We start from the raw sequence: 27,569 nt of genomic DNA, 5'->3' as shown, positions 1-27,569 counted from the left end.
CACCACACTTGTAGTACCTTTACCCCACTACAAAATCGTACTATCGAAGTCTCTTTTTTCCTCCTGTAATATGGGCAGGTCACCTTTTGTTTTCAATGTTCTACGGGAGATATATTTTTCCTCTCTTATTAGAGAGAACTGGTAGCACATCTATGTAAAATTATAATTGTAAAAATATTCTATGTTTAATTATTTTTTTTATTGTCTTTTTTAAGTAATACAGAGGTATATTTGCATGACACAGAGGAAGCTAATGCTAACAGCAAAACCTCATGTTTCTCTATATCACTTTTCCTATTGAGATTAGAGCTATTGATTCATTAGTTTAACAGCAATTACCCTTCTTTCTGTTCTCTTGCAGGTCCTCCTGCTGAGACCCTGGAACCCACTAGGCCTTTGCCAACGCTTCCTGCCCGCAGAATCCATTCCACTTCAGAAAGGAAGCATGAAAGGCAGCCACGCCCACCACGGCAACCATTAGGGGACAAGCCCTCATCTCCTGGGAGCAAGCCAAATATCTGTGATGGAAACTTCAACACAGTTGCCCTATTTAGGGGTGAAATGTTTGTTTTTAAGGTACGATTTCAAGTCAAGCTTTCTTGGAGTTGTCCAAGGATATCACTGAAATGGATTTAAATTTATAGTTCTCTAATTTTTCACTCACCTTATGTCGTTCAGACTATGCTTGAGGAGCTGTGGTCTCAGAGGCTTATTTATAAGCCCCTTGCTCTGCTGGTGTGTCATTTTTTATAATGCTCCAGCGGCGCAGAGTGCAGACCTATATCAACAAGACCACGAAAGCCTCTTTGTGTGGCTTTTCATGGCCTCGAAGATATGGTGTAAGGCAACGCAGGGCAAGTCACTGCATTGCCTTACACTGTGTCGGGGGCGTTCCATGGGCATTGTGGTGGATTTTCCCACCCAACACCCATGGGTTTTGATGCATTCACAAATTTACAAGTATCTGTAAATCTGGGAATGCATAAAACCTGTATGCGTCCCCAGGGGAGGCATAACAAGGAGAAATAAGGGGCAAAGGTGTCTGCTTTGATACTAGGCAGCAAATTGTGTGCTGGCTGAAAGGACACAAATGCACCGTATTTTGTAAATACGGTGCATTCTTGCCCTTTAAAATTGGCATAGGGCTGCGCAGCAAAAAGACCTTCCTTGTAAATATGCCCCTCAATGTTTGGTACTCAACTCTAGAACACGCAGATCCAAGTATTAGTAGGACTTGCTGCATGGGCGTACCTTATCAGTGAAGTCAGGCGGGGAAGGGGTGAATCTCAATTTTCTCAACTAAAAAAGTAGTTGGCCACATGGTGAATGGGTGAGAAGGCCAGGATCTGGGTTGGACTGTTCCCATGAGTAGCTGTGTCAGTACAGATTTGCATTAGTTGAGCCTTTGGGGCTTTATTTATAGTTTTGCAGGCAGGGCACTCCTTTACAATGGCCAGTGGGTACCCTGTCTGCAAAACTCATGAGCAGCCTGCCTAGATTTTACATTGCAAGGACTGAAATTTTTACGCAGACAGAATAAAATGTACTCTGTCATTGTAAATGGGCAAACAATCTGATGGAGTAGGGGACATCGGAGATGAGCTATCAAACTGCCTGCCTTATTTAGATTGAACAGTCAAATTACATTTTTTAACTGGCTGCTAATGGTGGTGATGGGCAGTTAAGAGAAATGACCTCCCCACCCCGGCAGATAACTTCTATGGTGTTGGGGTCATGAGTTTTTTTATTTAAAAAAAACAAACTCCTGCACTGAGTTTGTTTTTGAAAACTTAAAAACTTTGGAAAGGTTTGATGGTGGGTAGTCAAACATTTACTACACTGACAAGAACCACCATCACAGCAGATCCTGCCAATGTATTGAGATGTCTGCAGGCCAGCTGACATTTCTTAATTATTCAGCCCGAGTAAAGGCAGGGTGTCTGGCTAAAGTCCTCTGCTGCCCTTTCTGCCCTTACTTAGACCAACCAAACCCTAAATCAGGCCCTTTCTCTAAAGTTGCACAGTGAGTGATAAACAATGATTTGAAATGCTATCTTGAGTGATTTCCAGTAGTTAGATTATGAGCAAGTATTCGTCTCATCAATTATTGGGTGTTTCATGTCCAGTAGTATGCCTGGAAATCTGAGAATGTGACAGCTTTCCAAACCTACTACTGCCAATGCTTGTGAGTTCCAAAAAGTAATACATTTGCATCCATGCTTTATATTGGTACAGATGTACTACTTTTTTGTTAAACTAGTCACTATATACAAGGTCCTGATGCAAAAAACGAACAAGTTAAAACATCTTAGTGAAATCAAAACAATGTGGAAAACTACTCACATGTAGCAGAGCCGACTCAGGGCCTCAGACCTAACAACCAACAAAAGAATGCATTTATTTGGGTTTGTCATACCCCAAACACCTCTCCCCTGAAGCCAACCCCATGCGTCCCTGCTTGCCTGTTTGACCAAATTTGCAGCCAAATCACCTTTTTCTTGCAGTACAACAAACCCCGTACTTGAAAACATAGTGCTTAAAAACATTTTTAAACTACGTAAGCACTGTAAAGTTTAGACATTTAAAAATTCATGGGCCACACCACAGATAAAGAAAAAGATGGACAGTTCATAAGTTAAGGAAAGCACAGACAGAAGCCTCTTGAAATTGTCCGAACAGTAAAAATATGAGGGTGTTTCCGCCCACTGGTCCAGTGAGGAACAGTCCACAACATTGCCGCCGGCGGCAATGTTGAGGTGCATAGGGTGCAACAGCACCCATCGCGCTTTTCAGTGAAAAAGGTGCCGGGGCTTTCCATCGGGGTCCCTGCACCCTGTCTCCACCAGCTTTTACATGGGGGTGCAACCGCCATGTAAAAGTTGACGGAGAGGAGGGTTGTAATCTCTAAGGTGGTGCTGCATGCAGCGCTGCCCTGGCGGATTAGGACTGCCAGTCCCTCCTGTGGAGGAAACTGGCGATGTTGGCGGTCCGACCATGGCATAACCACCACGGTCATAATGTGGTGGTCAGACTGCCCCCAAAGCGGTGGGACCACCGCTCTGGTGGCAGTCAGATCGCTACCGCGACCCTAGCGGTCTAAAAACTACCAGAGTCGTAATGACCACCTATGTATCCTGGAAACATATTATCACAGCGGCCCAGACACCCAATAGACACTTGCCATATTTAGTACTCAAGAGTCTTTTCAGTGCTACAGAAGCAGGCTCAGGTGCTTATGTTGCCACTTCTGTAAGGTACATTACAGGTGTACAGAGCTCTAGCACATTACAAAATGGTAATTTCATTGTTTGAATCAAAGCATGGCCCGAAGCAAATGAGGGAATATCTTGGCACATGTACCTGCGCTACAGGTGTAGCTTCACAGACAAGGAGTCCGTCATGGGATATAACAGTAGATCGCAAAGCAGTGGGGTGAACAGTTAGTGTTCTCCCCACCTTCGGATCCCTCATAGAATCAGTAACAGATGGTTCCAAGGTCCCTCAAGAAACCCTACCACTCAGGATGCAGTCACCTGTGGGGGGACCCATCGGTCGTCAAAAGGTTAAGAGTAGCACAACCACTCTAGAGATATGCCTTGACGATGCCCTAACAAGAAGTCTCAGACAACCATGGGTGCAGTTTATGATTGTACAAGCCCTAATGGAGTCTTCATAATCTCCATTCCGAGATCAAGGTGTCTTCTCACCATGTACATCTTGGTCTAGAGCCTTGCGTTTCTCTGCTGTCTCCAGCAGAAGCACTAACGTTGAGAGAGTTATGGCATGTGCTGGATGCAGAGCTACGGTTTGGGTAGGCCTCATCCAGTGAGGAGGTGCCTTGGCATGAACCATGGCTATGTACCATCCCGTGAAATTGGTCCCTGGTGCATTTTGCCTCCTGGCATATTATATGCATGTATAATTTATCCCTGTGCTGTCCGACATATAAAGGATTGCAAATTCAGCTCATGAAATCACAGGATTGGTTCACTCTCATGTTAATGTGTATCTTGTTTTTTAGGATCGATGGTTTTGGCGTCTCCGCAATAACAAAGTCCAGGAAGGATACCCCATGCAGATCGAGCAGTTTTGGAAAGGCCTCCCTACAAAAATCGATGCTGCATATGAGAGATCTGATGGCAAATTTGTATTTTTCAAAGGTATTATTTGGCTCACTATCTAGTTTGGCATGAACGAGTTGTACTTCAAGATGTAGGCATATTCCTATCAATGTATACCAATTGCCACCACAACAAAAGATTTTGAATTTAAGAGACAAAGTTATTTCGATTTTTCCACAGCTCACCATATTCTAACATACACATGACTACGCATGACTACTACAACACAAAACAGTACTTGCCACCAGAGCTGTAATGAAGCCTCTGAATTTATCCATCGAGCAGTTCACCTATAGACAGTGAATTTATCCATAGAACAGTTCACTTAAAGACAGTATACATGTAGAGCATATTTGAAGAACCCCATAAAAATGAGATTAATATTAATAATGCTAATAATATTGCATGTGTAGATAGTGTTTCATGCCTGAGTCCTCTGACTTTGCAGCACTGTACTTACAGTTGCTTTGTTGAATCGACTTATCAGAGCTTAATTTATCAACATCGGAAGAACAAAGGGCACTGTTGGAGCTATCCGGATTTAAATCCATGCCTGCCTGTAGCACAGGGTTCTCTATTGCAAGCCATATCGCTGGGCTATTGTAGCTGCTAACGAGAAACAACAGCTGAACATAATTTGTTTTCCCCCAAAAAGCATTAATAACTTTATTTTTGGTTCAACAATACTCTTTTGTTCCTCAGTACTCAGTATGGTATTTCACCCATGAAGACTCTGTCAGCAGCTTTTATAAAATGCCTCTGCAAATTGAGAGGAACTTAATTTATGGGAAAACTCATTTTGAGTTTCGGTCACATGGTGATGTGTTTGGGAACCACCTGCTACTATTACATTATGGTAAAGCACAGGCTGAGCAAATACAGTTATTTCAGGTGGTGTGGAGTCCAGTCAATCAATCAATCAAACATTTATAGAGCGTAGCAAATCACCCGCAAATCTCAAGGCGCTGGAGCTGTATGTAGCTGTATGGAGGTATGATCCTTCAAATCACCAGGTCTTTAGTTCTCTTCTGAATCGCTGGAGTGACGGTGTGGTCCTGAGGTGAGGTGGGAGGTTGTTTCAAGCCTTGGCTGCCAGCTGCAAGAAGAAGCTTTCTCCTCTGTTGTCTGGACAGATCCATGGGGTGTCTGCAAGGGAAAGGGAAGCTGATCGGAGGTGTCTGGTTGGTTGGTAGAAAGTCACTCATTTGTTGATGTATACTGGTCCTTCATTGTGCAGGGCTTTGTAGGCATGAGTCAGCATCTTAAACTGGAATCTCTTCTGAATCAGTTAGCCAGTGTAGTTTTTTTTAGATGGGGTGTGATGTGGGTCCATCTATGGAGGTCGGGTACGAGTCTTGCTGCTTAGTTCTGTATTGTCTGGAGTTTCTTCAGGAGGCGTGCTGCGATTCCTATGTATAGTATGTTGTCCAGTCTGCTGGTGATGAAGGCCTGCGTGACAGTCTTTCTGGTGTCTGTTCGGAGTCACCTGAGGATGTTGTGGAGCATGTGAAGGATGTGGAAGCATGCAGATGGGACTGTGTTGACTTGTTTCTACATGGATAGCTTGCTATCCAGGATGATGGCGAGGTTGCAGGCATGGTCAGTTGGGGCGGGGGTTGTGCCAAGCTCTGCGGGCCACCATGCATGTGCCTGTCCATGATGAGGTGTTGTTCCCAAAGATGAGCACTTCTGTTTTTTTCCAGTGTTGAGTTTTAGACAGCTGTCCTTCATCCAGTCCGCTATGTTCATCATGCATCAGTGGAAGTTAGCTTTTGTGGTGGAGGGATCTTCAGACAGTGAGAGTATGAGCTGTGTGTTGTTGCCATAGGAGATGATGTTGAGTAGGTGTAACCTGACAGTGATTGCCAGGGGGGTCCTGCAGGTGCTGAAGGCGCACCAGACATGGCCACCACCATCCCTGAAGGTTGCAAGTGTAGTCTTTATTGTGCCATCTATACAAGTGTAAGCCATTGTAGGAAACTGGCCTTTATGTGTGGTGGGTACCCAAGGTACTTACACCTTATACCAGGTCCAGGTATCTCCTCTTAGTGAAATGTATACAGTGTCTAGAAGCCAGGCTCTACAGAGGGAGCTGTGGATGAACTGCCAAGGCATGCAAAGCTCATGCAATACCACTGTAGTCACATAGCACTTACACACGTGAAGGAAAACACTGAGTTGTACAAAAATGAAGATACTTTGGAACACAATACCACAAAATACTAGAAGGGTAACCATCCAATAGGAGGTAAGTAATACACTAAATATATACACTAGTAATCAGAAATAGGCATAGAACAGTGCAATTAGCATTAAGTAATAATGACCCTAGGGGGAGCCCAAACCACATACTAAAAAATGGAATGTGAACACAGGACCCCCACCCAGGTAAGTGGAATGTGTAGAGGGGAGCTCCGGGTAATAGAAAAACAAACCACAGAGGTAAGTGACACAACACCCCCCAGTGACCAGGAAAGCAGGAGTAAGTCACTGGAATTTCCCCAAACCACCCAAAAGGAAGCAAAAAGAAGAAAAGAAGACACCCAAACAAGATTGCAAGAAACCAGCGATAGATTCCTGGAGAAGAGGACCTGCGGAGAGAGGGGACCAAGTCTTAAAGTTGCAGTGGAGTCCAGGAGGAGTAGGAGCTACTATCCAGCCAGCTATACTTGCAGGAGTTGGTCAACAGTGAGGAAGAACAGGTCAGCATTGAAGCCCTGGAGCCAAAGAAGAGTTCTTGATGGATACAGAAGATGTCCCACACTGGAGTGAAGATTGCAGATGGTGCAGGCATTCCATCAACAAGCCTTGGCAAAGGCAAACTCGCAGTTAGTGGGGAAATGGTGCTGCCGGTGACCAGCAAGACCCTGGAGGACTCAACCAAGGAGGGGGAGTTACAGGGGATCCTCAGCATCGCAGAGAGTCCAGGGGAGCAAGGCAGCACCCACAGAAGTCCCATAGGATGGGGACACTTGCTTGGGCTGCCCGGAAAACCCTGTAAGACTGGTGGTAGCAATGCTGGGGTCTACTAAGGAACCCCCAGAGTGCATGGAATCATACTTCCAATACTTGCAACAGTATTGGAGTATGATTCCGACATGTTTGATACCAAACATGCCCAGGTTCAGAGTTACTATTGTGTAGCTGGACATAGGTAGTGACCTATTTCCAGTACACGCGTAAAATGGCATCCTCGCACTCACAAATTCCAGGAAAATGAATCTGGAGTGTGTTGGGACACCCCTGCTAGTGCAGGCGTGCCCTCACACATAAGTACCTGCAACCTGCCCTCTGGGCTCAGAGGGTCTACCATAGGGGTGACTAATTGTGATCTGGTGCAGTGACCTTTAGAGAAAATGGGTGAATGCACCCGTTTTACGTAAGCTGCAATGGCAGGCCTGCAGGACCCCTTGCATTGGCTCCCTAAGGGTGGCTGAATAACTGCTGCAGCCCATAGGGATCTCCTGGAACCCCAATGCCCTGGGTACCTAGGTACCATATACTAGGGGCTTATATGGGTGGACCACTATGTCAATTGTGGGACGAAAATGGTACAGTTACCAAGTTAGAAGGGAGAGATCATACCCACTGGGGTCCTGGTTAGCAAATAATCATTAGAAATACTAAAACATTAGGGACTGTTTATCATATTTATGAGATATTCTGTGTAGTAAAGACATACACTCGGATTGGTGTATAAAGATCCTTTATTCCCAATTCTACAACAATTGGACAAAGCACGGACCGGCCCCTTCTAGATCCAAGCTCCCAAGTCCCAACCACCCTCCAAGGAACTTTGCCATATCCCACTCTCTATATTACCTCACAATTAGCTTATCTCATACATTCCACGGTCTGCAAGCCGCAACACCACAGGTCCTTTCTCTTTATCCACACCAATAGTATCAATTAATCATTCTTCAATGAATATTATCATACAACAATAATGACAAATATGAAAATAATATATTGATTCCACAATGTAATTCATTAAAACCAATGTACTATAATCCATGGCACCAATTGCCCAATATAACTTTCTCAAAATTAACAGTATACACATAGCTTAAGTCAACCATGTTGTTCTAACACAAAATGTATAGTTAGCCAGCCATCTTATTCTAACACAAAAACTTTTCGTTTAGCCGAAATACGAATGACCCTCCCCAATCTTCCCATTCTTTCCACACTGACACTATTTCCCCCGAACTTTTTAATTTTTTTCAGATGCCTCTACCTTACTGTACTGTAGCATAACCTCATCATTCCACCATAACCAATCATCCTCAAAGGACTCATTTCCTTCAGTTGAGTTCTTCACATCCTGAGTCCCCTTGCATGTTGCAATGTGACTCCTGCAGTGGCGTAACAAAACTTGAGACCCCCCCCCTGCAAGGTACGTGGTGGGCACCCCACCCACTCAGTTAGTGAGTTTTCATAATGTTTTCTTTTACTTTATCTGGAGACCATTCTATTTTCTTTTAACTATCCATCCAACTCAAAGTATCCTTGGTCTACTCCGCATTAGAACAAAATGAGTGAACCCCGTGAGTGAAGGAGTTAAACGATATGCCCACATCTTCTTTATCAACCTCCCATTTTTTACCGTTACCACTGGCTATCTGAATTGTACCCTTAATCACTCAATTCAGGTGCTCCACTGCCCTATGTCCAGCAGGATAAAAAAAAACTGATGTATTCAAATGTATGATAGCATTCCATTTTAGGAACTCCTCCGCTACTCCAGCCTGAAAGTGAGGTCCACTATCAATTAAGAGTTTTTTAGGTAAACCATGTCTCAAAAATACAGCATCCAAAAATGTCACCACTGTCTCTGCATCCACTTTTTGTAAAACCTCCAGTTCTACTGAGTTACTAAAATAATCTATCTGTACAATGATATATTTGCTCTCCCCATTTCCATCTGAGCTAGGCCAAGAAAATCCACTGCCAACATTTTCCAAACCATTTTAGGACATTGCATTGGCATCGGTGCTGGTCTTACAGTCTTCAAACTCTTATCCAAGCCAGTGCATTGCACATATTCCTCTACAACCCTTTCTATGTCCAGATCTATTCCTGGCCATCAATATGAAGATGTTGCTCTTTTTTATGTTCTAACTATACCCAAATGCCCTTTATGACATAATTCCAACACTTTTTTTTCAAACACTTTGGGGGCACAATTCTTTCTCCCCTCTTTAAAAAATCTGTTTCTGCACCTAATTCATTCATGACTTCCCAGAAGCTTTTATCACATCCGTACAACTCTTGTTGTCCACCTGTCCTCCTTGGTTCTATTTTGTCACCAATGCCTGTTCAACATCCTTCTCATATTTTTCTCTACACTCGTCCTTCCCATTAGGGTCCAAACCCCCATCATCTGCATAAGCAACTGGGATATTAACCCACTCACTTAACAGTAGCTCCTTGATAGGTAAGGGTATGCGACTTAAACAGTATGCAACATTATTTTCTCCCACGGTACACATTTTACCTGATAATTGTAGCCCTGCAGTCTCATTGAAAATCTTGCAATTCTTGCACATGCCTTCAAGAACCCCCAAGTAGTGAGCAGGTTCACCAATGGTTTATGATCCGTCCTTACATCGAATTCCATACCCCATACAAAAGACCTGAAATGTTCCATGCTCCATACACAAGCGTTTCTCTTTTAATGACTGAGTAGGCTACTTCAGCAGTTGTAAGATTATGTGAAGCAAATCGAATCACACATTCTCCACCTTGCTCTTTTATTTGCATCAGTACTGCACCCAACACCTTACTGCTGGCATCCACAGTTATGATGATACGCAACGCTGAGTCAAAACCCTTGAATGGGTGTAGCCTTGCAAATGTCCTCTTTAACCCCTTAGCTGCTGGGCCTTCCTCCCCACCCCCACCAGTGCTGAGCCCTTTTTTGGCTCTTTGGGGTAGTTCGCGCTTAGGCCTTCATAACATTTTATCCACGTAAGGTTTCCACACCAAATCTGTGTCCTTTTTTTCCAACATCCTAGGGATTCTAAAGGTACCCAGAATTTGTGGGTTCCCCTGGAGGAGACCGAGAAATTAGCCAAAATACAGCTACAATTTAGTTTTTTTCAGAAAAATGGGAAAAGGGGCTGCAGAAGAAAGCATGTGTTTTCTCTCTGCAAACAAAGGGTTTGCGGTGCTAAAATCACCATCTTCCCAGCTTTCAGGAAAAGGCAGACTTGAATCAGAAAACTACATTTTTCAACACAATTTTGGCATTTTACTGGGACATACCCCATTTTTACTTTTTTGTGTGCTTTTAGCCTCCTACCAGTTAGTGACAGAAATGGGTGTTAAACCAATGTTGGATCCCAGACAGCTAAAGACAAGACACAATTCTGAATTAAACAAGAGGGCATTTGTGTACCTCCTACAAGGTTTTCCTACAGAAAATAACAGCTGAAATTAAAAAAAATGAAATTGAGGTGAAAAAAACAGACATTTTTCTCCAGGTTTTTACTCTGTAACTTTTCCCTGCAATGTCATATTTTCACATGTAATAAACTGTTACATCTGTTGAACTCTTCTGGTTGCGGGGCTATATATGGCTTGTAGGTTCATCAAGAACCCTAGGTACCCAGAGCCAATAAAGGAGCTGCACCTTGCAATGGTATAATTGTATACCGGGTGTACAAGAATTCATTTGGTGAAATATAAAGAGTGAAAAATAGATATCAAGGAAAGCTTTGTGTTTCCAAAAATAGATATCAAGGAAAGCTTTGTGTTTCCAAAATGGGAAAAAGATAAGGTGTTGAGAAGCAGTGGTTATTTGCACATCTCGGAATTCCGGCGTGCCGATACTAGCATGTGAATTACAGGGCGTTTCTCAAATAGACGTCTTTTTTTACACACGGTCTTACATTTAGAAGGAAAAAACGTAGAGACAAGGGGCAATAACACTTGTTCTGCTATTCTGTGTTCCCCCAAGTCTCCCGATAAAAATTGGTGTCTCACTTGCATGAGCAGGCCTAATGTCCACGACAGAAAACGCAACATGGACACATCACATTTTTACATTAAAATCTGACGTGATTTTTGGAAAGTGCCTAGCTGTGGATTTTGGCCTCTAGCTCAGCTGGCACCTAGGGAAACCTACGAAACTTGTGCATGTTTGAAAACTAGACACCTAGGGGAATCCAGGATAGGATGACTTGTGGAGCTCTCACCAGGTTCTGTTACCCAAAATCCTTTGCAAACCTCAAACTTTGGCACCAAAAAAACACTTCTCCCTCAGATTTCGGTGCTGCAAAGTTCTAGAATCTGAGAGGAGCCGCAAACTTCCTTTCACCCAGCATTCCCCCAAGTCTCCCAGTAAAAATGGTACCTCACTTGTGTGGGTAAACCCAGTGCCCGCAACAGGAAATGCCCCAAAACAAGGACACATCCAATTTTTCCAATGAAAATGGACGTGTTTTTTGCAAAGTGCCTAGCTGTGGGTTTTGGCCTCTAGCTCAACCGGCACCTCAAGAAACCTAGCAAACCTATACATTTTTTTAAACTAGACACGTATGGGAATTCAGAATGGGTTGACTTGTTGGGCTCTCACTAAGTTCTGTTACCCAGAATCCTTTGCAAACCTCAAAGTTTGACAAAAAAACACTTTTTCCTCACATTCCGGTGATAGAAAGTTCAGGAATCTGAGAGGAGCCACAAATTTCCTTCCAATCAGCATTCCCCAAGTCTACCGATAAAAATGGTACCTCACTTGTGCGGGTAGACCTAGTGCCCGCGACAGGAATAGATCACACAACGGTCAATGTTGGTACTTACATGAGGGCAACTAATGACCCTGGGGTGATCCATTCCTGACGCAGGCACTAGGTACAGGCACTCAAGTGGGGTAGCGTTTTATCAGGACAGGTGGGGAAACAAAGGGTGGCAGAAATTTTGTGGATCACAGCATATTCCTGTAGTTTGTGTGTTTGAAATGCAAGAAAAAAATGAATTTCTATTCAACATTTCACCTTTGCAGGGTATTCTGGGTAAGACAACTTTGGGGAATCCACACAAGTCACACCTCTGTGGACTCCCTCTGATGTCTAGTTTCCAGAAATGTCTGGGTTTGGTAGGTTTCCCTATATGGTCACCGAGCCCAGGACCAAAAACGCAGGTGCCTGCCTTACAAAACCAGGTTGTTTTGTGATAGATAATTTTGATGTCTCCACAATACGATTTGGGAGGTGGAATTTTGGGCTGAACAAAATTGGGGAAATCCCAGAATAATAGGGTATCCTCCTGATATATTGTATTCAACAGTCTTTTCTTTGGTAACTGCTTTCATATTTATCTGGTATTACATGTTTCTTTTTTTTTACTTGTAACTTTGCTTTTCTTTTGTCTTTGATAACCATCATTTTAGTATTGTTTAGTATTTTTTATTAATATTTAGCTAAATGGGTGATGAAAAGTGATGGTTTGGGGTTTTGAAATGGTTTGAGTTTCATTTAATTTGGTTGAGACTACATGTTCCATAATGCACTTGGTTGGTAGTAGGCAGAAAAACTATAAAAGAGACTCATGGGAAGGTGAGAGCTCGAATCGTGTTGGTGGTGGTATCGTTTGTAGTACACTTTTGGATAAAGCAATAAACTCTCCTGGAATACAACGAATCAATTGCCTGGCAATTGTTTGTTTTGGAGATTGTAGAAGAATGGTCCTTTCCTCACGTGTGCACCTGTGAATTTGCATGCCACAAGGTGGACCGTTTGATGGAATATATATATATATATACATACATATATATATATATATATATATAGATATATATATATATATATATATATATATATATATATAAAAAAAAATTAAATAGCTGTACGGTTTCCCGTTTGCCGAGGGTGCCGACCCCCCAAGCGAAATCCCTGGTGTCTAGTTGGGTTTCCTTGCTCTCGATCGCAGCGCCAGGAAACCTGTTCAAGAAGGCTATGTTTGAAAGGGGAGAATCTCCCCTTTCAAACAAGGCCTTCCCTAACGTCGGCGAGGCCTGTTTTCCCCACTGGAGCAGGAAACAGATAGTGCTGCCAGCGTGCAGTGCGGCACGCTGACATCAGAAAGGGGTGGGTGGGGAGGCAGGGGGAGACATAGTAGATCCGTGACTCCCGTTTTTTTTTTTGCAACAACAAAAAAAAAAACTCTGATGCAACGCATCAGAGGATTTTTTAGCCCCCTCCCTGGTGTGGCGGACGCCCGCACTAAGGAGGTTAATGCTCTGACCTCACACACTCTTCATTCCATTCACACGTACACCGATTCTTCAACAACTTTTTAATCCCATAGATTTTTTCTGAAAACTTAATAACAAACTTGGAGTATACTCCGTGATCCCCAACAATGAGCATAACTCATCCTTATTCTCAAGTGCTGGGGCTTCCCTTATCCCCTCTGCCAATTCCTTCACAAGTGAAATTCCTTCCCCACTAATGACATAACTCAAATAAGTGACTTGTTTTTTTGCAGATTTACACTTTGCATACTCTCCTGTCAGTCCTTTCAACACCAGCACTTTCGTGACATTCTATAAGCTTTCATCATGCTCCCTCCTGCTTCTTCCAATTATTAAAATGCTATCTTGAAAATACAAGTCTCCATCAATCTCTCTCAAGATGTTACCCATCAACATCTGAAAAGCTGGCGCAGCTGATGCCAGCCCAAATGGCATTCTAATAAACTTAAAACATCCATATGGAATAATCAAAGAAGTTATCTGTCTACTTCTTTCATGTAATGGAACCTGGTGGTATTCTGGTGAGAGGTCAGCAGTCGAGAACCACTTCAGATTTTTTGTCTTAGACATTAGCTTTTTTATCCATGGCAATGGATATTTATCCACTTGAATGTGCGTATTCACCCCTCTTAGAATGATACACAATCTCATCTTGCCATTGGGTATCCTGGCTACCACAACTGGTGACATCCACAGTGACGATTCAATGCATTCAATTATTCCCACCTTTTTCAGACTCATCAATTCTTTTTCTACTTCTCTTCTAACCACAAAAGGCACATTCCTCACTTTATAATTCACTGCTACTGCATTCTCTTTAAGTATGATCCCGTGCTTGAACCCTTTAAGGATGTCAGAACACTTTCCGTGAGATTCCTTACTTATATCTTCACTCACACTGTTACAGTTATCTATTAATAATACCTTCTCCTTGCTGGTAGGATTCAATATAATGTCCAAAAGTCTTTGGTCTCTCTATCCTAATACACATGGTCCATATTCTAATACATACAATTTTCTGTTGCTACTCCTTTCTTTCAACTTGAACAATACCTTCTCATACTCCACCATTGGTATAGCTTCCCCTGTTGCACTCTCAAACTTCTCTTTCCACATGTCCTGATTAATTATAGTGTATTACAACTTGGAATCTGCCACCAAAATCCCTGGAAAACCTGCCATCACCACTTCACACTTAGGTTTGTTTCTGTACTCCATAGGTACATCTAATATGGCATCCCTTACCATTAGAACACACTCATCCACTTCTGATCGGTCTTCTTCAGATGGGGACTCTTTCGGAGAATCAGACACACATTGAACTTCCAACCTTTCATCCCTTCTTCTGCACGTTCTTACAAAATGTGCATTTAACCCACACACTGAACACTTCTGATCCCTTGCCCTATACTTTTTGCCATTTGATAAGTGCTCACGGCTTCCACAACTGCAGCAACTAAAATTCCCTTGTTTAAATCCCCTATCTGTAATCTTTACAATGAATGAATTACTTTTCACAACTTTACTTTCTAAATCCTTTTTGCTTCCTGAATGTTTTTTAAACATTTTTCCACTTTTCTTTCTACTTACAACACATATTTCTGTGCTCTATTTATTTTCTTCTAACACCGCCTTCACACATCTGTTTGAAATTTCTGCTTTTTTCAAAATTGCCATCACTTCCTTTAGAGTAGCATCTCCACTCGCCGAGAGCCTCCCCTGCACCCTCTTATTATTAGCATGCATAATTATGCATAATATTAGCATGCATAATAACCTGGTCTCTCAGTAACTCTTCTTGCAACAGTCCAAATCTGGAAGATACTGCTAACTTTAAGAGCGGACACAGCCATCAATTATCTCTATTTGCTCTTGATAGAACATATACCTATAAATAGCTATACAAACTGTTGGAGCATAATGGGGGTCATTCCGACCCCGGCAGTCAAGGACCGCCGGGGCCGGGGTCGGTGGGAGCACCGCCAACAGGCTGGCGGTGCTCCGCCGGGCATTCTGACCGCGGCGGTACAGCCGCGGCTAGAAACGGAAAGTCGGCGGTGTACTGCCGACTTTCCGCTGCCCATGGGAATCCTCCATGGCGGCGCAGCTTGCTGCGCCGCCATGGGGATTCCGACCCCCTCACCGCCATCCTGTTCCTGGCGGCTTCGACCGCCAGGAACAGGATGGCAGTGAGGGGTGTCGTGGGGCCCCTGGGGGCCCCTGCAGTGCCCATGCCAATGGCATGGGCACTGCAGGGGCCCCCGTAAGAGGGCCCCACTTTGAATTTCAGTGTCTGCTCAGCAGACACTGAAATTCGCGACGGGTGCTACTGCACCCGACGCACACCTTCCACTCTGCTGGCTCCATTCGGAGCCGGCTTCATCGTGGAAGGGTGTTTCCCGCTGGGTTGGCGGGCGGCCTTTTGGCGGTCGCCCGCCAGCCCAGTGGGAAACCCAGAATGACCGCCGCGGTCTTTTGACCGCGGTACGGTCTTCTGGCGGTCCCAGCCAGGCAGGCGGCTACAGCCGCCGGCCGGGGTCAGAATGACCCCCAATATCTTTCCAAATCATCCAACGCATTAGTATACACATCGGTTTCATCAGCACCTCTGTTTGTTTCCCCATTTGATTGTATTTCCTGGTACCCTCAGGCACCAGTGAATGCAAAAGAATACCCTTTCTGGTCACAGGTGTTAACATTGCATTATCAGTGCTTGCCATGTAGTTACTAAAGTAGTCTTCCCATTCCTGCCACTTTATATGTGGCTCCCCTGGTACAGATGAGAAAGGTATTGGAGGAGTAAGTGTAAATGTTTGGGCAGCACACATGACTTTTAATCCCTACTATCCCACTATTGGTTAAAAACAGTCTTGACTAGTTCCAGTTATATGTACAATATTTTACAACCTTACTTGTGTTAATCAGCATACATTCAACTTTCCAAGAAATTTCCCCAAAGTTATTGTCCTAAAAAACAATGTATATAGTCCACCTCAGATCACTCCCTGAAGATGAGGTGTGCGCATCACCGATGGTAAACACACCATATACAAAAATGCTCAGTACTCACTGGTGTGCGTGACACGACTGTCAATGCGTGTCATAGTATGCCGGTAACCTGCTATGACAACTGACTCACTATTACTAGCTGACACTCTTCTAGGTGTGCAAATGACTGGCAATCTACGCTCCTTAATTGCGACCTACCAAAACACAGATCCATGCTGACATGCGTGTAGGTGTTTGTGTTACCGTAAGACACAGGCTCCTTCTCATAGATACGCCGACACACCAAAAGAGAGTAGCAAAGCCTCCACACATGCACAGTATTGTCTCGCATTACCAGACTACCTCCACAAATGCGCAAGGATGGCACTATCATGTCAGGCGACACCAGCCTCCCTGCACAACAATTCCTTTGTTTGTGTGAGAGGCACAATCGAAAATAGCCATCCACATCAGCACTTTGAGACAAGCTTATTGTGACATCAGCACTGCTTCCAAGGCTCCTCTGTCTAGATCTTCTTTGTTGATCCCACGACGTTCTGTCACCTGACAGCCATGCTTAGATGTCATTGTAAGTAGAACTTTCAGGAGACTGCTCATCCCCTCATTAGCTCTCGAGTCACAGCTCATGACACCTTCTGTTGCTCACTCGGGACAGAGCAAGCAAACTCCAATAACTGTCAAACCACCATCAACCTCACCACACCAGCACTAAAAGATTGACTTCATTACCACACTGTGCTTCCCTGGTGCCAGTTAACTTCACTGTGCAGTGCTTTCATATCCTTGGCAGGCAGAATCTTTTTTACTTTTATCGAGCACTCATTTTCCCCAGATTAAATTACGTCCAACAGCTTCTGTGGCTTCTTTATTCATCATAGGTGTATAAAGATCCTTTTTATTCAACTCCGCAACAGCTGGACAAAGCATGGACCGGCCCCTTCCAGATCCAAGCTCCAAGTCCCAACCGCCCTCCATAGAATTTTGCAATGTATCACACTCTGCATTACTTCACAATTGGCTTACCTCATACATTCAACTGCCTGCAAGCAGCAACACCACATTCTGCACCTCAAAAAACACAAAAGTGAGTGGTAGAAAGCAATTCATCACCTTCTTATACCAGAAAGGCTTTTAAATATAAAAGATAAGAGGTGCCACAGGTGTAAGGGCAATCATGCTGTGAGTGTCACTAAAATATGCACATCTGAACTTTACATAGGGCTCAACAATTTGGGAGGGAGGGTCCAGGTTTATAAAAGCTTGCTGTATGCCAAGATCAACAAGACCGCATGAGCAAGCGGGGAGTAGAGCGTCATAGGCATGAGATCGTGTTACTCTCCATACTGCAAAAATATGGAAAGCTACAGGGGCAAATATCTCACAGTCCACAAGTAGACATAGTGAAAAAGCTGTTTTACATTGCTTAACGTTAATCTGATAAAAGGAGTCGCAAATACTACCACTTTGCTTTCAGGGACAAAGTGCAAAACAGCATAAAACGCAATAAAGTTTCATCACCACTTGAGTACAGGTACATAGTGTTGTGGCCTGGGCATTTTTGTGCCAGTTTTTGGTAAAAGATTTTACCAATAGTGTGTCCAACCTAAATCTTGCATAGAGTGATCTTTTCAGATCAGGATAAAGCTGGTCCATATACTGCTCGAACTTGCTGGAAGGCTTGTATTCAAGAAATTGTGTCAAGAGATCACATCATTGCTTTGCTTTCACTTTGGACCAGTAATTGTCGTTGAGGCAGGGAGTGCTTGTTGGTATCATCTGCTCAGGGTTATTCCAAAAGGACTCACATCCCAAGGCGAGTAAAATGTTTGCAACATGACAATACCAGGGGAACTTCTTTATGCTGCCCAATTTCCAGATTGTGCATAAGTGTTTGAGCTATTCTGCCAAAGGTTCATCCAGATCCATATCCAATACAGTATGGGTTTAAGGGCTAGTGCATAATAATTTACCTCATTCCCAACTGCATCCTGAGTGTACCTTAGGGGTCCCTGACCTAGGGTCAAAAGGCTGCATAGAAATTAGTTTTCAAGTCTCCCTATTCTGTATATATTTTGGACCCCCATAAATCCCACCCACACAAACAAGCGGTCATAGATTTCTTTTGGTACACCTGGAGGACCGTGGCAATTAATCTATTGCCGCATTTACACAAAGAGTTGAATTAGTTACTGTTATATAAAAGGGGAAATTCTGGTAACGGGGTTATCTGTTGCAAACACACCCTGTTTGGGACAGTGCTCACTGAAAGGGACACCAGTAAATGCTGGAACTCTGTCAAACTTCCCTCCGTAGCCAAATGGAAGGCGAGAATGGACTGATGTGCAGAGGTGAAGGAGCCAGTGTATGCAGCAAGGGGATGCCCTTGGAAACATGCACTAATATGCGGTAAATGGTGGGGCCACTATGGAATTAGGTAGGCTGTCTAGCTCTGTATTCGCTGTATAGTAGGTGCAAACATGATATGCTGTGTACTGACAATAATGAGGGGAATGTTTTCTTATTTTGTGCTAAAAAACAATAAAATTTGGTATATAAAAAGTAGTAATTCAGTTTTAAACATATTTTGTTTGGGTAGAAGATGAAATGTGGTGTGCGGTTTTTTTGCAAGATAAATCTGCTAGTTCATACAGAGCTTTTCAGGATTTTCATAAACCCCAGGAAAAATAAATTATATTGTAAGGGATTTCTCTTACACATAGCATTTTGAGGCCATGTGTTTCAATCTGGGGGAAACAAATCACAGCTTATAGCTCGTTGAAGTGGTGCCGCATTTAAAAGATCATAACGCAGGTAGAAGAAAGGCGCTTTATTGAAGTACAGGAGTACAAAGGAACAGGTCCGTTGAGGAGAGATGCTCAGGCTCAACTGACACAAGGAGACTACACGTCATGGATCGTGGAATCTCCTTAAGTCATCAGTTGAGAGCATTCTAACCTGGAATAAGAACACACTACATATCCCCCCTCTTTACCCCTCAAACAATAAATAATAAAAAAAATAAAAAATAAAGTTCAGAGAAAATAATATAAACTGAAAATATTTATAAACTGAAAACCTACCCATGTATATTTGAAGACATCGCTATGTGTCCTAACACAAAATCTTTCAACCAACCTGGAGGTGTAACTTTCCTTTTACCTTCCTGTAACACAACCTCCAAATATTCCTGCACCTGATCAGATTCACTGTAACCAACACTTCCAGAGTCACTCACCACATTCTCCTCTTCACCCAAGGCATGATCATCCAGCATATTCGAAGGCACACCCTCTTCCATCCCTGAAGAATTGTGACCCTTAAGTTCATCCTCCAACCATTCAGCTTTTCCCTTCTCATACATCTTGCCGTTAACATGATCTTCACTGCAACCAGACTCTTGTCCATCATTAAGTAGGACTATTCGCTTAAGATTCCAAACTCTACCTTCACTCAGTTTGACGGCATTATGCAGAACCTCCATCACCCGTTCCGGTTTAAAGTACTGGCTCTCACCTTTCCTCACCTTATAAGGTTTTTTAACCTGAACCCAATCTCCTACTTTAATTTCAACTTACTTGACGTGATGGAGTTTGTCATAATAAGACTTCGACTTCTCCAGTGACTTATTCAAACTGTCCCTCACCATCTCCATAGACCAGTGCTGGATACCGGTCTTTACCAACCAAGCTGGCTTATATTTGCTTCTCGGACTTCTTCCACTCATAATAACAAATGGGCTCAGTCCTGTCGTCGCGTTCTCAGTAATCCTATATGCCCACATCGCCTTAAATATTGCAATATGCCAATCCTCACCTCCTTCCATAGCATATTGAATAACACCCTTGACAACTCTGTTGAACCTTTCTACTGTGCCATTCCCACTAGGATTGTACAAGGAAGTAGCCTTGTGCTCGACCCCCACTCTCTCTAAATATTTCTTAGCTGCTTCCAACATAAATTGTACACCATTATCACTCAGTAGTTTAGAAGGGATGACTTCAGAAAGAAATACCCTATCCAAAAACTCCAACACACTGGTGGTATCAGCTCTCTCCAATATCCCAATTTCAGGCCTCTTGGAAAATAAGTCAATAAGAACTACCACAAATTCTTGAGCATTACGCACAGACCCTAAGAGATCCACAGCAACATACTCCCATGGTTGCTTGGGTAAAAATGTTTGCTGCATAGGTGGTCTTAGAGTACATAAGCTCTTGTCTGCGGAAGAACACACAGGACAGTTTCTAACAAATCTTTCCACTGATTTGTCTACCCCTGGCTACCACAACAACTCTTTCACCTCCGATTTAGTTCTAACAATGCCAAAATGGCCCTCGTGACACAATTCTAAAATTGCTTTTCCTATCCCGGATGGGGGAACAATTCTATCTCCTCTCCAAATAACATCCCTCACAACAAAGAGTTCGTTCCTAACCTCCCAAAAGCACTTGCATTGTTCAGTTAACTGGTCCCTCTTAGGCCACCCTTCCAAAACATATTTCAAAATAGACTGTAGAATGGTTTCCTCCTCCATTTCTTTCCTCCAACAATCCTTACTAAGTGCAGGACTACAGGAATCCTGTACGAGGGCAACACTCCACTGATACCACGGATCATCAACACACCTTTCCAGCAGATTTGGTAACCTTTATAGGCAATCTGCCATTACATTGTTCTTACGAGGAACATACATAATGCGATATGTGTAATCCATTAAGCGCATGGATAGCCTTAATATTCTTGCCGATGTTTGTACGCTACCCTCACATGTAAGTAATTTAATTAAGGGTAGTAATGTCCTTACCCACACAAACGCTCAGAAGTGCTCTAGAGCCTAGGCACAAGCTAAGGCTTCCTTTTCAATAACTGAGTACTTTTCCTCAGATGGGGACAATGTCCTGGAAGCGAATTATATAATCCTTTCCTTTCCATTCCTATCCTTCTGAGATAAAACAGCCCCTAGTCCTTTGTTACTTGCTTCTGTGGTAACAAAGGTATCTAACCTGGGGTCAAAAATTCCTAAATTTGCTACTCTGCTCAAATCCCTTTTAATGTTCTCAAACTCTTGATCACATGCCTCACTCCATGCAAATTGAGAATTTTTTTAAAGTAATAACCTTAAGATATAAACTTTGCTAGCAAAGTTCGGAATAAATTTGGCACAAAACTCCGCCATGCCCAAAAATGATCTTACCTCCTCCTTATTCATAGGAGGTGACGCACCCACAATTGCAATCACCAACGATGCCTTCGGTTTTACGCCATCACCACTTATTTCATGCCCCAAATATTCCACACTTCTTTCCGCAAATTTACACTTGCTTAGTTCCACTGTTAACCCTTTGTTCCCCAACACATCCAACACATGTTCCAATCGCTCATCATGCACACTCTTATCTTTTCAAAAAATTAATATATCATCCTGGAAGCACATTACCCCCATGGTCTTCCCAAACAATTTGTGCATTAGTCATTGAAAAACTGCTGCAGCAGACACAAGCCCAAAAGGCATCCTCTTGTATTGAAAACACCTGAAAGGTGTGATGAAGGCCGTTAGTTTTTTGGAATCCTCTGATAAGGGAACCTGATGGTAGGGAGATGACAGGTCAGTAGTGGAGATCCAGCGTGCTCCCTCAAGGCTAGAAACCATCTCCGTAATCTTCGGCAGGGGAAAACGATTGATCAGAATATTGTTATTCAAGTATCTCAATTCTACACATAAACGGATTTTCCCATTGCTGCGCCGAGCAATTACTACAGGCGAAATCCACTCTGAGCTTTCAATTGGTTCTATTACGTCCATTGACACCAATTTATCCAGTTCCTTTGAAACTTCTTCTCTTATCATGATTGGCACTGTCCTAACTTTATGAATTTTGGGTACAGTCTCCCTCTTTAATACAATTTCGTACTCGAACCCAGTTAGTTTCCCGAAACATTTATCAAAGACTTTAGGAAATCTTGTTTCCATCTCGGAGGCCAATAAATGTTTATTATCCACTACCAATACTTTTGCCATTTGGGTCCAAGATCATCTGTAAATGTCCCTGATCCTTCCAACCCAGAACAGATGGTCCTTTTTTAGAAACATATAGTTTTCCTCTGGCGCTCCTGTTTTTGAATGTAAATACAAGCCATCTAAATCCTAAAAGATCAATCTTTTCCCCGGTGTAGCTTTCTGGTTGAATGTCTGGTTGTGCTAGTTGCTTGCCAATTTTTTCCACAAAAGTTTCGTTCCACACATCCTCATTCACAATTGTGAAAGGTGAGCCTGAGTCTGCGTACATCGTAATGGGTACCCCTCCAATTTCCATGTTACATATAGGTTTTCCTTCAGTGTTCACCTCCGTTATGTTAAGAATTAAATTCCTATCCTCAGTAATCCCTCTGGGCTCAACTGCTTTTTCCTCAATATCACCTTTCACAACATTATCACCTTCATAGATACATTTGACTACTTTCTTTTTGTTTTTGCACACTTTTGCAAAATGGCCCACAACTCCACATTTGCTGCATCTTAGCTTTAAAGCCGGGCATGAATTGGAGTATGCCAGGTGATCCTTGCTATCACACCTGTAGCATCTTCTTTCGTTTTCTCCACTCTGTAAACTTTTCTGCTCCTTCCCAGCTTTGCGATTTGTCACCTTGTAAATGCCACCCTCACTCTTCTCAGTAGATTTCAATTCTGAGATGCACCTTTCAGAAATCTCAGCCTTCCTTACTATAGCCAAAATTTCATCCAGTGGAGAGTGGCCATTTATCCATAGCCTTTCCTGAACAGATTGATTATTACAATGCACGACCACTTGATCTCTAATAAGTTAATCATGAACTGCACCAAATTTACATTCAAGGGCCAATTTCTTTAAATCCGCAATGTAGTCGTCCACCAGTTCACCTTTCTCCTGTTTCCTCTGGAAAAATTTGTATCGAACAATTCCAGCACAAACTTTTGGTGCAAAATATTTATCGAGCTCTAGCATTGCAGCATTAAAGGCACATATAGCACCACTTACAGGGCTTTTGGACATCTTATGATATGTTTTTAAACCCATAGGTCCCAACGAATGCAGCAAAATCATTTTTTTCTGTTCAGCAGACATTTTGTTATCCACATCAATAGCACCTAGATAGGTTAAGAAGTAATCCTTCCAATCCAACCACTTGATGGGTGGTGCGTTACCCATGGCCCAAAATACTTGCGGAGGAACAATGGTAAAATTTGCTTGCGCCATATCAGAGGTAAAACAAAACATACAAGTTAACTTGAAGACACTGTTTCGTACTCCTTTATAATTCCAATTTAACTTGAAGACTCCGTTTCAATACTCCCCCTTCCGGACCTGTTCTCTATTATATGCTTGTTTCTTGTACATTTTTTTTTTAAAGAGAAAAAAAAATGATTTGGTTACCGTGTTTTTCCTTCTTGTTTAGTGTTCTGGAATAATAGTACACAGGATGCCGTGTGCGTGTTTACTTAAAAACGTGTCACTTTAATATCAGCGCGCGGAAGAAGCACGTGTCACTGGAGCAGCAGCACGCAGGGTGGCGCATGTTTGTTTTCCATAAAACACGTGTCACTGCTGCTGCACTGCGTCTCTGTTTCTTTGGAGACGCGTGTCGACGTCGTCCGCATCACTGGTGCTGGAACCGCATCTCTGTATCCAAGGAGACTGCAGCGTCCACGTCGCTGGTGCTGGAACCGCGTCTCTGTTTCCAATGAGACGCATGTGGACGCCGGAACTGCAGCGCGAGTTGGCGTCTCCGTTTCCTTGGAGATGCTTGCGGCTGTTCCAAGCCAGGGACACGTGCGCAAGCAACGGTCTCCGCTTGCACTCACACTTGCGAAGAAGTCCAATAATAAATGTTTAAAAAAATTAAGGAGAAACAGGACGCGAATCTTCGATCGACAATGAAGATGGTGGTGAACGAGAGAGAAAAAACAATTTGCCCTCGACGGTCGGTTTGAAGAATCGGCAGAACGCGTCTAGAAGAAAATTAGCAATCCAATAAGCGGTCGCCGGTCAGGATAGCTGGTAAGTTCCACCTCGTCGCCAGATTGAAGTGGTGCTGCGCTTAATGGATCATAACACAGGTAAAAGAAAGGCGCTTTATTGAAGTACAGGAGTACAAGGGAACAGGTCCGTTGAGGAGAGATGCTCAGGCTCAACTGACACAAGGAGACTACACGTCATGGATCGTGGAATCTCCTTAAGTCATCAGCTGAGAGCATTTTAACCAGGAATAAGAACACACTACATTCGTGCAGTAGTTCGTGCAGTTTAACCACCTCCTAAAGTATAGTGAACTAATAGCAACCATGGACTTGGATTCAGCAAAATGCCAAGGGTAGTGGAAGTGATATTATAAACCCTTAGACATAGGAATCACAGAAAGCAACATCATATGACTTTTTACCTCTAATATGATCAGGACGGGATGCCACATCACCATAAGATCCTGAAGACATCACAATAAATGTCATCACCCAATTTCTATAATGATTGCAACATTAATATAACAGAACAAAAGACAAATGTCTTTACTAGATGCCACCTATATTAGGGTGCTGACACTATATGCTGGGAAACATTACTCATTTATTTTTGTATTACATGAAAAAATGTATTGGCAAAAGAGGATATAGTGCCACCAAATTATTTATACCACAAACTGTCATGATTTAATAGTATTAACAAGAACTGTATTGCTAATTCACAGGGAGAGGGGAAAAAGAAACAAAACAGCAGAGTGGAAGCTTCAGAAAGTAGACAGTGCTCATCATGATACTGTTTGCTTTCTGTTCTTGCCAGTGCTTAATTTGTAAATAAAAATGTGCCAGTGCCCAAAGCTCTCCTCTGCACACACGGCTGCTCCAGTTAAGTGCTAATTGAGGAAGCGTAATCCTGAAGCCATCTCAGGACCCTTTAATCCATTCACAGCCACTCCCTGCCTCTTCAGCTCGCTCCTGCAGGTTTCTGCTTTCTCCCTTTGTGACGCTTTTTTGTTTTCCTCTTCCTCTGTCTTTCGTGTCCTTTGCTCACAGTAAATGCTTGAGGCAGAAAAATAAGTTCTGGCCCTCAAAAATAAGTGCCAGTGCCCTGCACTGGAAACCACTGGCTCAAATTAAGCACTGGTTCTTGCAGAGGCTGGTAATCTTTTAATGTACTGGAGCATAATACTTGCCCTGAAAAAAAACTAGTGAATTCAACCTCTTCTAGGGCAGGGTTCGTGGGCGAGGTTGGCAAGGGGGAGGTGGATCCTCCCCAAGAGAAAATTTTACGATAAATCATGTCAAATAGTGTATATTGAGCACAGCTTTTACATACATTTGCTAAAACGCAATAAGCTTTGAAAGGGTACTCATTAAATATTCAAGTCCTTTCTTGATGTACCAGCCCAGGGAAACCTGTCACTTTCCATGAGTTTACCACATTTTTATCCAAATGTGTTCCAGGTGCCCCATATGTCAAAAATTACCTTGTCCGCTCCTGGGTGAGCATTTTGTCATGGGTGCCCCCCATATGCCACAGGTTCTTCCTTGTGCAAAAAAAGCACATACAATACAGGAGACCGTTGATGTCGCAAATTACCTCTAGTTTTTCAGAGACAGCACTTTGACATAGTTGTCTTCCACCCCACCACACCACCAAATCTCCTCCCTTTCCTCCAATAAGCCAGTGCCAGCATTTTTCAGCAGGTGCCACTCTCATTCATTCCGTCTCACATATTCTTACACTGACTCACTCATGCTTACTGAAACTCAGTCTAACTCACTATGTTACTGTCATACATGCTCATACATACAGACATATGCTCACACATTAAAGCTCTCTATCTCACAAATACACTCTCACTTGCATGCCTGCCCACAACATACATTTAAAAGCGTTTTATTTTACTTACCTTAGCTGCCAGCGAAGGTTCGACTCAAATTCCTGGAGCTCCATTTTTTATGACACTAACTATAAATAATAGTTTATTTTTCACTGTTAGTGTTATACAAAGTGGGCGGAAGAAAGGGATGTGGAACCCCATTGCCCATAAGGGTGAACCCCTCTAGGCTGTTGGCCCTTATTATGCCACCTCTGATTGCAGTGCTGGAATTTACAAGTTGCCAGATGAGGGTGTAGCAGCTGGAACCTCTGGTGGCCCCTAAATGAAGTCCATAACCGCAATAAGAACATTATAGTTACAAAATGAAGCACTGGAACAAGCCATGTTAAGATTGTGCTACATAGTCATGTCAACAACCATTCACAATACTTTACAATGCCCACTTTTGAGAAACAAAACATTTGTATGTGTATTGTATGTTATTAAATGAATTCAATAGTTAATTGGGAATCATTTGATCAGATAGTTGAGCTCTTTTTAAACACTTATTCAAGCAGCTATGGAGATTACCTTAACACCAGTGCATTCACTTGTTTGTGTTTGGTAGGAATAATCACCTGTGGGAACAATTTAGTTTTGCATAATATTTTACTGGCAATATGACTTGTGGACATTTTAATGGGTCTTCTGTTTCTGTTCCCACCACCACAGATAGGTTCTAAAAGCGTATAAAGTAGCAAGAGAACATTTCTAAGATTCCCTGCTTGTTTCTTTTGAAAGAAACAATTGAATCTTTGTCATATAACCACTTCCTATTATATTCATCCTACACCCACACTTGCTTACCAAGCTCTGTTTTGGCAGTCATTAGTTAACACCTTTGAATGTACTGCTTCAGAGTCACCTCTGCCAATTTACCATACAATGAGATGCACCTCGATTGCTGGTAAGATACTTTTATCTCCCCAGAGGGAGTCATTTCAGTCAGGTTGAAAAGGTGATCACCCAGCTTCAAACGATAGGAGGGTAGGAAAAGGATGTCAAAGTATAACAAAATAAATGCTTCTCGTGTATAACCAACTAAAGAGTTGGGCTGACCAATTGTGTGGGTCCCAGATAGGCCACTCCACCAAGGAATGTTTGTCAATAATCACAATTGCACAAAACCAACAGACATGAACACAAATTTGTCCCAATATATATTTATATATTTCTCAAAAATAGTAAGGGTAGGATTGGGAGACCTATACAGTAGCACTAAGTCATGTGCAATCAATGCAGAATTTGAATTTTTTACGTGAATTGTATTAATTAGCCAAGCAACAGTGGACATATTTGGTACATCT

The 27,569-nt window shown here is 42.8% G+C and overlaps 1 protein-coding gene across 3 annotated transcripts in view; it reads left to right on the top strand.

Moving 5' to 3' along the window:
• MMP24 (matrix metallopeptidase 24) overlaps nt 1-27,569 on the top strand; it is a 701,821-nt gene that overhangs the window by 616,926 nt on the left and 57,326 nt on the right. For all 3 annotated transcript variants that reach the window (XM_069243836.1, XM_069243837.1, XM_069243839.1), the window contains 2 exons: nt 362-576; nt 4,022-4,160. In XM_069243836.1, coding sequence (XP_069099937.1) covers nt 362-576; nt 4,022-4,160 — 354 coding nt within the window. The remainder of the gene's footprint in view (nt 1-361; nt 577-4,021; nt 4,161-27,569) is intronic.

Source organism: Pleurodeles waltl, chromosome 7 (assembly GCF_031143425.1).
Source record: "Pleurodeles waltl isolate 20211129_DDA chromosome 7, aPleWal1.hap1.20221129, whole genome shotgun sequence".
Taxonomy (NCBI): domain Eukaryota; kingdom Metazoa; phylum Chordata; class Amphibia; order Caudata; family Salamandridae; genus Pleurodeles; species Pleurodeles waltl.
Note: the sequence above shows the minus strand (reverse complement) of the source record. Positions and strands in the feature narration are given on the sequence as shown.